The sequence below is a fragment of the Macaca nemestrina genome, chromosome 4 (assembly GCF_043159975.1).
Source record: "Macaca nemestrina isolate mMacNem1 chromosome 4, mMacNem.hap1, whole genome shotgun sequence".
In the NCBI taxonomy this organism is placed as follows: Eukaryota; Metazoa; Chordata; class Mammalia; order Primates; family Cercopithecidae; genus Macaca; species Macaca nemestrina.
In genome coordinates, this window is record NC_092128.1 from 17333852 (window position 1) to 17344988 (window position 11137).

At 47.1% G+C, this 11137-nt stretch overlaps 1 protein-coding gene across 3 annotated transcripts in view; it reads left to right on the forward strand.

Moving 5' to 3' along the window:
- DENND11 (DENN domain containing 11) overlaps nt 1–11137 on the forward strand; it is a 98557-nt gene that overhangs the window by 24521 nt on the left and 62899 nt on the right. For 2 of the 3 annotated variants that reach the window (XM_071094353.1, XM_071094352.1), the window contains exons 5-8: nt 7168–7306; nt 8269–8400; nt 8533–8683; nt 9276–9344. In XM_071094353.1, the coding sequence (XP_070950454.1) occupies nt 7168–7306; nt 8269–8400; nt 8533–8683; nt 9276–9344 (491 nt within the window). Of the gene's footprint in view, nt 1–7167; nt 7307–8268; nt 8401–8532; nt 8684–9275; nt 9345–10653; nt 11045–11137 lie in introns of those variants that run through there. The other variant, XM_011723623.2, reaches the window with a different exon arrangement.

Here is an 11137-nt window from a genome sequence, read left to right on the forward strand (position 1 = left end):
TTGGAAGGGTGCAAATATGACTAAGAACATGAATCTCCTCTTTCTCTTTCTTCTCTGTCCCCTGTGGTTGGCCACAGGATGTTTCCATGGAAACCTAGGGCTCCTCTGGTAGAGAAAGTATGCCAAGAGTCCAAGGGAGAACTCTGGGAAAGATGTCTTAGGAGAGGATGCGGTCCCTGAGTATTTGGCTAGGTGGAGAGTGAGGATTGCTGATTCCAGAACCAGGAAAGGTGTGAGCAGCAGTGAGGACCATGGTCTGTCACTCTCTTAGCACCTTCTGGGAGTTACGCATTGTGCCAGCTATTTATCTATACCTGTCGCAGCATTCTCTACAATAAAAGTAAATGTTTTTTTAATCCTTGTTTTCCAGCGAAAGCAACCGGAGCTTATAAAGGGCTAGTGACTGCTTTAGGTCTTATAGCTAATAGGAGTTAGAGCCAAGTTTTAAACAGAGGTCTAGTGCTACAGCCAGTGCATGTGTCCTGCCCCACTTTATTGTCTTTGCAGAGATATGGACACGGAAAAATGCAAGACAAGTTCATGGGACATGAGCAAACTAGTTTGGCTGGGATTAAGTCAGCCGGCATGAGGGAAATGATTGGAGAACTAGGTTCTGAAATTAGATTGTAGAGAGCCTTAAATAGTAGACCTTGGAACTTGAATCCTAATAAGTACCAATTAGGGACTTACCGGGAAAAGAGACCATGCTAGGTATTTCAAACTATTTTAATACAGGAAATCAGTAATATAGGAGTTGGAAGGCTGAAGGAGTAGAAAAGGAATAGGTAGCCAATATATTAGTAATCATAGACAATAGCCTGACTAACACCCTATATTAGTCATCTATTGCTGTGGAACAAATCCCCAAATTAATGTTTTAAAACAGTATATATTTATTATTTCACAGCTTCTGTAAGTCAGGAATCCCAGCATGGCTTAACCAGATTCTCTATGTCATGATCTCTCATGAGATGGTATCAGCCAGGGTTAGGGGATCATCTGAAAGTTTGACTGGGGAGGTGTCCACCTCTAAGATCATGTGGGTGTTGGCAGGATTGAATTTCTTGAGGACTGTTTTGAACTGAAGGCCTCAGTACCTTGCTAGCTGTTAGTTGGGGGCTCCCCTCAGTTCTTAGCCATGTGGGTCTCTCCACTATGCGAGGTTGCTTTATCTAAGCCAGTAAGAGAGTGTACTAGCAGGATGGAAGTCAGAACCCTTTGTAACCTAATCATGGAAGTGACAGCCCTGCAATGTCACCATATTTTCTTAGAAGCAAATTAAGAGGACGAGGGGATTGCATAAGGCTGTAAATACCAAGAGGTGGGTATCACTGGGGACTATCTTAGAGGCTGCCTTCTACCCTCCCCTAGGGCTGGGGTAACAAAGCAAGAGAAGCAGAATGATCAAAACCATGGGAGCCTGCAGGAGGGGTCCCTACACAGCCAGTACTCAGATCACTGAGGGAGGCACTGCGCATCTATGCTGGGACCTCTCAGGAGGTGTGGCTGCACCTGTGCTGTGCATGCTGAGGAAAGCTGGAGACTGGAGTCGTGGGTGTCTTCTGCTGCTGGAGAAATACTAGCTGGAGCAAGAAGCTGAAGAGATTTCCTTCTGCCTTTCAATCCACAATCCTTGCTCTCCATTGAAGAACTCTAACAGGAAGCCAATTGGCGTGTGAGTTTAGGAATTGTCCTTTACAGGTTTCCCAAGCCCATGGTATAGGCTGAGAGACAATCATTAGAAATGGTCAGAGGGCCATTGGAGGTACTCTGGGCTTGCACTGACCTGAGTCCTGTTCTCTTTCTGTCTGCTCATAACTGAGACCCATTTTTCCCTTCAGAGTCAAATTTCTGTTGGAATTATCTCCAAATCTACAGGGAGGTGACCTGCATGTGACCTAAATGTACTCATATTCCTCCCCATAAGAGTCCAGAGATGAGGGACTAAGGGAGAAAAAAGAAAACTGCCCATGCTTTTGAGGACAGCTCATTAACATAACTGTTAGACCCTAGGAGATGCAGGGAAGAGGGTACTGTCATGGTTGCAGATACAAATGTGGAGTGTCGTCTTTTTACAAAACAGTATGTCAGCACATCAAAATAAAAAACATGGCCAGGCATGGTGGCTCACGCCTGTAATCCCAGCACTTACGGAGGCCAAGGTGGGCGGCTCACTTGAGGTCAAGAGTTCGAGACCAGCCTGGCCAACATGGTGAAATCCTGTCTCTACTAAAAATACAAAAATTAGCCAGGCTTGGTGGTGGGCACCTGTAATCCCACATACTCGGGAGGCTGAGGCAGGAGAATTGTTTGAACCTGGGAGGCAGAAGTTGCCGTGAGCCAACATCGCACCACTGCACTCCAGCCTGGACGCCAGAGTGAGACTTCTCTAAATAAATAAACAAATAAATAAATAAAACATACGTGGCTTTTGTTTCAGCAACTTTACTCCTCAAGATCTATCTACCAGAATGATGTATGTGTAACAATATTTAATTCAACATTGTTCACAGTGGTAGAAAACTAGAAGGCCTATGTATTGAAAGCCATGGCGAATAGTGAATTAGAGCATAAGATGACGACATGGAAGGACCACCAGATCTCATTTGTGTGAGAATAGCAAGGTGCAGAAAACTTATCATCCCTTGGTATCTGCAGGGCCTTGGTTCTGGGCGACCTGCCTCAGATACCCAAATCTGCAGATGCTGAAGTCCCCATATAGTAGGGTGTAGTCTGTGCGTGTAACTTACGCACATCCTCCCATATACAGATACTCCTCAACTTACTGTGGGTTTACACCCCCCTAAGCCCATTGTAAGTTGAAAACATTGTAAGTCAAAAGTGCATTTAATGCTGGCAACGCAGCCGACAGTCTTTGACTTACGATGGGTCCACTTAATGTATGATTTTTCGACTTTATGATGGTGTGGAAGCAATGCGCATTCAGTAGAAACCATAATCCCATCAAAGTCTTAAGGAGCTTCTTGACTTACCATGGGGCTACCTCCTAATAAACCCATCATACAGTTGAAAACTTGGTAAGTTGAATCATGGTAAATCAGGGACCTTCTGTGCTTTAAATCATCTCTAGATTACTTATAATACTTCATACAATGGAAATGCTATGCACATAGTTGTTATACTGTGTTGTTTTTTACATACATTTATTATTGTTGTTCTTTATTTTTCCAAATATTTTTTATCTGCACGCAGTTGGTTGAATCTAAGGATATGGTATCGGGATACAGAGGGCTGGCCGACTATACATGTGATATGATTACACTGTTGTTAAACAGTCACAGTCTCTGTCTAGATAGACACATACACACACCCAGACATAAACATGGAAAGTATTGATGGGTATATACAAGCTTAAGATATGTATTCCCTGGGATGAGGTAAAGTATGGGATGGGGTAGGGCAAGGCTTACAAGTATTAAAAAGGCAGGGCCCAGGGCCAGGAAAAAACAAATGACGACACTTAAAAATAGCATGTATGTCCCAGCACTTTGGGAGGCCGAGGCGGGTGGATCACGAGGTCAGGAGATTGAGACCATCCTGGCTAACACAGTGAAACCCCGTCTCTACTAAAAAAGACAAAAAAATTAGCCAGGCGTGGTGGTGGGCGCCTGTAGTCCCAGCTACTCGGGAGGCTAAGGCAGGAGAATGGCATGAACCCAGGAGGCAGAGCTTGCAGTGAGCCGAGATCGCGCCACTGCATTCCAGCCTGGGCAACAGAGCGAGACTCCGTCTCAAAAAAAAAAAAATAGCATGTATGATATAATACTTGTCATGGATGGAAAATAATGTAATATATCTTTCAGTTTTTATTGAAATATAACATTTAATAGGAATAAGTTCAAAAATAGTATATATGATTATTTGTCATGTATGGAAAATAACGTATATATATCATTAAGCTTTTTATTGAAATATAAAACTTTAAAGAAGTAAGTTCAAAAATCATATGTATATAATTCAATGAATTTTTACAACATGAACACACGTATAAAGGAAAACTTTAAGTCTGGGCACAGCAGCTCATGCCTGTAATCCCAGCACTTTGGGAGGCCAAGGTGGGTGGATCATGAGATCAGGAATTCGAAACCAGCCTAGCCAACATGGTGAAACCCCGTCTCTACTAAAAATGCAAAAATTAGCTAGGCATGGTGGCGCACGCCTGTAATTCCAGCTACTTGGGAGGATGAGGCAGGATAATTGCTTGAACCCGGGAGGCGGAGGTTGCAGTGAGCCGAGATAGCGCCACTGCACTCCAGCCTGGGCCACAGGGCAAGACTCCCTCTCAAAAAAAAAAAAAAAAAAAAACTTTAAAGAAGTAGACTTTTAATGTAGGAGTCAGATATAGGACTGTTTCAGAGGGAAAGAAAATAAACTGGAAAGGAAGCAGAGGGAAGAGGAAGACCTCTCCGAGAGATCCAGATGTGGCTGCTAAATGCTCCCTTTAGGAAAATGGGGAAGTGGGAGAGGGATATAGGGGAGGAGGGTTGGGCCCCAGGAGTGGAGGGCTTCCCTAGTGGCAGGCATGGGTCTTATCAGAGCCTGCTATGGAGACTGAGCTGACAGAGGTTAGGGAGTAAAAAGAAATTGGAGTGAAAAGAGGATGGAGTACGGACTTGAAAGGTTGGAGGGAAAACATGAAGGTACACACTGGAGACATCAAGGAAAGAGAGATCTCTGTAAAAGCCACAGAGAAACAAGGCTGGAAAAAGGGAAAGAGATGTCAATGAAAGCAGGAGAATATTCTGTTGCATGTGCAGTGAGCCTGGTAAAGTAAGGAGGGGTGAGAAGTCTCTAGAGCTGACTCTTTTAGAAGAGAAGAGGTGGTCCTATGGGCAGTGCTTCCTGGCATGGGCTGGGCACAGGACCTGAACTACTTGCAGGTCCCAAGAAGGGCCATGTTCCCTCTTACCTGCACGCCTTTGTATGTGAACACCTTCCCCCAGATTCATCTGTTTTTTTAGTTTGTTTTGTTTTGAGACGGAGTCTTGCATTGTCGCCCAGGCTGGAGTGCAGTGGCACGATCTCAAGTGACTGCAACCTCTGCCTCCCAGGTTCTAGTGATTCTTCTGCCTCAGCCTCCCAAGTAGCTGGGATTACAGGCACACGACACCACACCCAGCTAATTTTTTGTATTTTTAGTAGAGATGGGGTTTCACCATGTTGACCAGGCTGGTCTTGAACTCCTGACCTTGTGATCTGCCCACCTCGGCCTCCCAAAGTGCTGGGATTACAGGCGTGAGCCACAGCGCCCAGCCTCAGATTCATCTTTATGTCAAAGCTTCAACATCACTTCCCCCAGGAAGTCTTTTCTGTCTGTCCTAGAGTGGGATGAGGCACCTCTGGTTTGCTCCACCAACCCCCATTCTTCTCCCATCACGGCTCCCATCAGGCTGTATTTTAAATGCTTGTTTACCTGTTTCTCCCACTAACCTATAAAATATACGCTGGGCGAGCCCTGCCTGGCCTCCATGTGGTGGAAGAACAAGTTGGACGCTTGAAGATAACCAGTGGGAAAGCTGGGAGGAACCGGGGCATGCTTTGGCGCCCTTTCCTATCTGATTGCTGTTAAGACTTTGATGAGAGATAGTGATTGGAGGGATGCAACCAGCCTTGGTCACTTGGTGCCTCTCCTCCTCATGATTTGGGATGTGGTGGCAGAGGAGTAGGCATGGGTGGCAAATGGCATGCTCAGCGCAAGGTTGCCTTTATCCTGGCATGGGGTAGGGAAATGGTATCAGTGCAGGAGTGATGCCTTGGAAAGGGATATCCTCTCTGGGTACTGCAGATGCAGCTTCGGAGGGCCCAGGACAGCCCTGACCTGGACAGGCAGAGTGCAGAGGCTGCCCTGAGGCTCGGGTGTAGGTGCCCCCGAAGGCTGGTAGTTGTTAAACCCTAGCAGGCAGCCTGGGAGTCGGTGCCTCTCTCAGAAGTGCTCTTGCCTGCCTCCCTAATGGGTGATGAGCTCTTACTTCTGGCACTTTGGCATGGAAGTGACCTTTCACAAAGCTTACGGGGTTTGTGAGGCCTGGGGTTTGAAGCCTTTCTGTTCTAAAAATAGCTTTGGCTGTTTTTATGTGCTATTTCATGTTTTGTCTCAGGCAGTCCTTATAGCCCTACAAGGTAAGTGATGATTCCGTAGTTCACAGTTAAGGATAGTGAACTGAAAACATTAGCTAACTTTCTCCAGATCTCCCTGTTAGTAAATGGCAGGGCCAGGATTGGAATTCAGCTCTTCCTGGGATCAGAGCTTATGCTCTTAACCCCTATGATACTCCTTGGCTCAGGGTTCCCAGAAGGCAATTCAGGGGTTGCCAGTTAGTGTCAGAAGGAAGAGTGGGGCCAGTCGTGGTGGCTCATGCCTGTAATCTCAGCACTTTGGGAGGCCAAGGTGGGTGAATCACTTGAGGTCAGGAGTTCAAAGCCAGCTTGGCCAATGTGGTGAAACCCTGTTTGTACTAAAAATACAAAAATTAGCTGGGCTTGGCGGTGCATGCCTGTAATCCCAGCTACTTGAGAGGCTGAGGTAGGAAAATCGAACCCAGGAGGGTGGAGGTTGCAGTGAGCCAAGATCACGCCACAGCACTCCAACCTGGGTGACAGAGTGAGTGAGACTCCATCTCAAAAAAAGAAGGAAGAGTGGTCAGAGGTGAAGTGTAGCAGGGATTATGCCAGGGGCTCCTTCCTACCTGTGACTTCTGCAGACACCTCACTTTGCACAGTAGTAGTCCTGTAGATTTGGGATCTGACTGGGGACTGTTTGCTCATTGTGTTATTACTTACAGGGCTTAGTAATGTTTTCAAGTTGAGTTTTCTTATTGAAGCAGAATGTGTCTTCAGAGATGCTTTTATTCTGATTTTTTAAAATTTAAATTTAGCTTTGTTTTCTTTGCATTGTTCTCCTGAGTAAAAGAATGATCTCTAAACTCAAACATCAGTGTATCAGGGAGCTGTTGTATTATAGAAATCCAGTTTAAAGGTAAGACTTTTAAAGTGAAAAACATCCTTTTGTGTGGAAATAAGCATCCTTTAATGTATCTGTTTGGATGGACTTCAGAATTTCGGAGGTGAGGATTAGATACCTTTAGCTCTATTTCTAACAAGCTGTTCCTCACTCTTTCTCCTCCCTATTCCCCTCAATTTTTTCAGATCACACACCCAGCTGGCTGCATGTCTCAGTTTATAAAGTTCTTTGGAGAACAGATCCTCATCCTCTGGAAATTTGCCTTACTTCGAAAGCGCATTTTGATATTTTCTCCCCCACCTGTGGGCGTGGTGTGCTATAGAGGTAACCAGAAGCCAGAGTCAGGGGTGCTGCTTAAATCCCTGGAGCAGAAACTGCTTGAGTCTTTCTGTCACTGATCAAGTTTGGAAGAGTTTGGGCCACATCAAGGGGATGGGGTTTTAAGCCCAGGAGTGACCTGATTGGCTGTGAACGCAGGTGACAATGTAGAAGATGGGTTGGATGACACATCAGTGGCGTGGCCAAAGATTAGGGTCTGGATTAAAGCAGAGAAGATGCATTCTAGATGTATTTTAGAGAAACTGGACAAAACTTGTCAGATTGGATTGTAAAGGTTCTGATGTGTGTGAGGCTGCAACGGAAGAGTCTAGGATAACAAGGGTGGTGGGGCCACCAGATGGGGGACTGAGGAGCAGCCGGGGGCTGGCTTGAAAAGGTTAGTGTGGGATGTGATGAGGGTGTGCCGCCTTGAGACCTTCACAGCAGGGGTGTCCACCCACCCTGCATAGCTGGGTCAGGACCTGTGGGCGTTTGAGCTGCAGATAAAGATTTGAGGGAGATAGATTATTTCTGCACTCATATCTGAGATGGACAGCATTACCTGGGGAAAGTACAAGTGTGGAGGGGTGTTCCAGACACAGGAGGTGGACCAGAAAGGTGGAAGGACAGAAAGGACTGGGGAGGGACAGGCAGAAGGGGGAACCAGAAGACACAAGGGTTATAGAGGCCAGAGTTCTGACAAGGTCAAATTCTAAGCAAGACCAGCTAGAGAGAGACTGAGAAATGTTTATTGGGTTTGGGAAGCATGTTGCTGACATCACCTTGAGGGATCAGTTTCTCCTGTGGGACCTAAAGAGGCTTGCTACCTCCAGTCTCCTCAGAATGCCAGGGCCACCTGGCTCCTGAGGCACCAGATAGCCTAGAGCAGAGGTGTTGAGCTGCAGGCTCCAAGGGAGGAAGGGGGTGGAGGGGCAGACCCTCCCCGCTCACCTCCTCTGTCCCCACAGTGTACTGCTGCTGCTGCTTGGCCAACGTTTCACTGCCTGGCATCGGGGGCACCATTCCTGAGTCCAAGCCTTTCTTCTACGTGAACGTGGCCGACATCGAGAGCCTGGAGGTAGAGGTGTCCTATGTGGCCTGTGAGTACGGGGCCCTCCCCTCATCTTGCCCTCAGGTCCCAGCCCTGCTCCTGCCAGACGCGGGGCTCCTGGGAGCCTTGCTTCCCAGTGGGGTCGGGTGGGTTCCCACCTCTCTAACCCCGGGTTCCACAGGCACCACAGAGAAGATCTTTGAGGAGAAGCGGGAGCTCTATGACGTCTACGTGGATAACCAGAATGTGAAGACACACCACGACCACCTGCAGCCGCTGCTGAAGATCAACAGCGCTGACAGGGAGAAGTACCGCCGGCTCAATGAGCAGAGGTAGCGGCAGCTACGGGGAGAACCGGGGCTCCACCCTCCTCAGGGCAGCTCCAGCATGGGGTCTCTGCAAAGCCTGTCTTCTGTCCCTTCCCTGAAGCATTTCTGCCAGTCTCCATGCTGCCTGGGATGGAGATGGAAACGAAGGGAAGCCCTGCAGTGGAAGAGGCCAGGCTCCCTGTATGCTGCCCTGATAGGAGGGGAGTAGATCCACGGTGCTGGTTTCTTTCTTCTCATGGACTTTGGAATCTGAGCACCTTGACTGAGCACCTTCATTGTGTTGGTCGCTGTATTAGAAGCTTGCTTATATGTATCTGATGTCATTCTCAATAATCTGGTGATCCTATGAAATAAATGTTATCATCATCCCCCACTGATAGACAACTAGGAAAGATTGTTACTTGCCTAAGATTACCAGGGGCAGAACTGGCCCTGGACCCCAGGAATTTTGAGTCCAAACCCTGTTGATCCCTTTCCTGGCTGGTGCTGCTTCCTGGGAGGTGGTGGCCCATTGAAGATGCCTGGCTGAGGCCTCACCTGTGACTGGGGTCCTGGTACCTGCACCAGAGTCTCATGGTTCTCTCCTTCCCAACAGGCAGATGCTGTTGTACTCCCAGGAGGTAGAAGAAGACTACAACCCTTGTGAAGAGGACCTCTTCGTGCTGTGAGTCCTGGGGCCGTGGGCGTGGGGTCTCCCTGAGGATCCCTTCAGCACTGAGTGACCTGCATCCCTCCCATGTCACTCACTGCAGACCAGGGATGCCCTTTATTGCTGCCAAGGGCACTTAGAGCCAGGCTCCTTACAGAGGCAAACCTGAGCCCTGAAATGCCATTGGGGGAACCCAGAGGACTTACGGAAAGAAGCAGGGCCCTTAAGAGAAAACAGGAGTTTTAGTGTTTCTTTTCTTTTTGGGCTTTTACATCAAGGATGTCCACTGCATAGAAGCTGTCTGTCCCTCAGGATTCAGGGACTTCTCCTTTCCATTGCCTCCTTTGAATAGAGTAGTTCCTTGCACTGAGTATTATGGGATAATCTGAAATTGTAATTCTTGAATCAAATGAAATCTCTTTGCCCCGTAGGGGTAGGAACCAGGGCCTTTCCACCTCACAGCACTGAATTCATTCCTAGACAGCTGGGTGCAGTAGCCTTCTGTGCTGTGAACTGAATTCTCCCAGCTTCCTCTTTGGTCTTCCAGGGCTGAGGTTGTGGTTTGATGTTGAAAACTTAATGTGGGCATTTCTACAAAGGTGTAGCATCTTGATTCTAATAGTGGACTTCCTAAAACCTACATCCTGTTTAGGTGGAAAGTATCTGAGACTTGAGCACAGCCACAGTCTCATCCAGTATGACATGTACCACTGTGTCTGAAATTCCTGAGCACCCAGGGCCACTTCAGGTACCGGGCACTTTGCAGACCTGAGAGCTGTATGGGGCTGGACTGTCTAGTCTAACTAGACAGTGAGCGCTGCCCTGAACGGGGCTTGTTTGTTCATAAAGCACTCTAAAGCAGTGACTTTTAAATCTTGATCTGTGCATCTCACTCCTCCCAAAGAGTCATCAAGGGAGAGCAAACACCCAAGGGTAATGTTGGCTCATGTTCATTTTGTTGGTGGTGTTGAATTTTTGCTTCCTCCTATGACTAAGCAGAAAGAGAAAAGCAGTGTGTGGGGGCCTCTTCTCAGGCTGTGTTTAAACCCCGGTCACTTCCCTCAACAGGAAAATGGATTTTGACAGGCCATCTTGTTTAGAGATTTCCCTAATCACACCATAATTAATGCCAAAAGGTTTCTTTGCTAACTTTAGTAGCACTTGAATAATTGTTTAACTTTTACTCTTTTCTTGTTTTAAGATACCTGCGAATCCACTGAAAAGTACATTAAACAACAGTATAGTTTTGGTTCCCCATATGTGGATTATCTAGTGAGTTTTTTTTTTCCCCCTTCCTTTCCTGTGTCTTGTCTTCTAAATGCAGATTTTTCCTAGAACAAAACAACCGGATATTTCAGACTTTGTTGGAGGTGTCTGCCAGTCAAGACAAAACTCTGACAGCAGAGCATGCCCGGGGCATGGGCCTAGACCCCCAAGGAGACCGGAGCTTTCTCCTGGACCTGCTAGAGGCCTATGGCATTGATGTCATGCTAGTCATCGACAACCCCTGTTGCCCGTAGGAGGAGCCAACAGGACTGGGAGCCGCTTCATGTGGGATGTCAGCAGCCTGGAGTTCACCCCAGGCCCCCAGAGGGCCTCATTTTTTATTAAGTTGACACGAAGGAATATTGTTTATACTTTCCAACAAACATAATTTTTGCAATTTCCTTTCTGCCCTTTTCCCTAGAGATAAGGTGAGAGCGCCTTGGTTTAGTGTCCTGCCATGTTAGGATATTGGAATCTGCCACTTTCTCCCAGAGCTGCTGGTCCTTTGGGCTTGGTCATAGGAGTTGTATCACTAGGAGTGG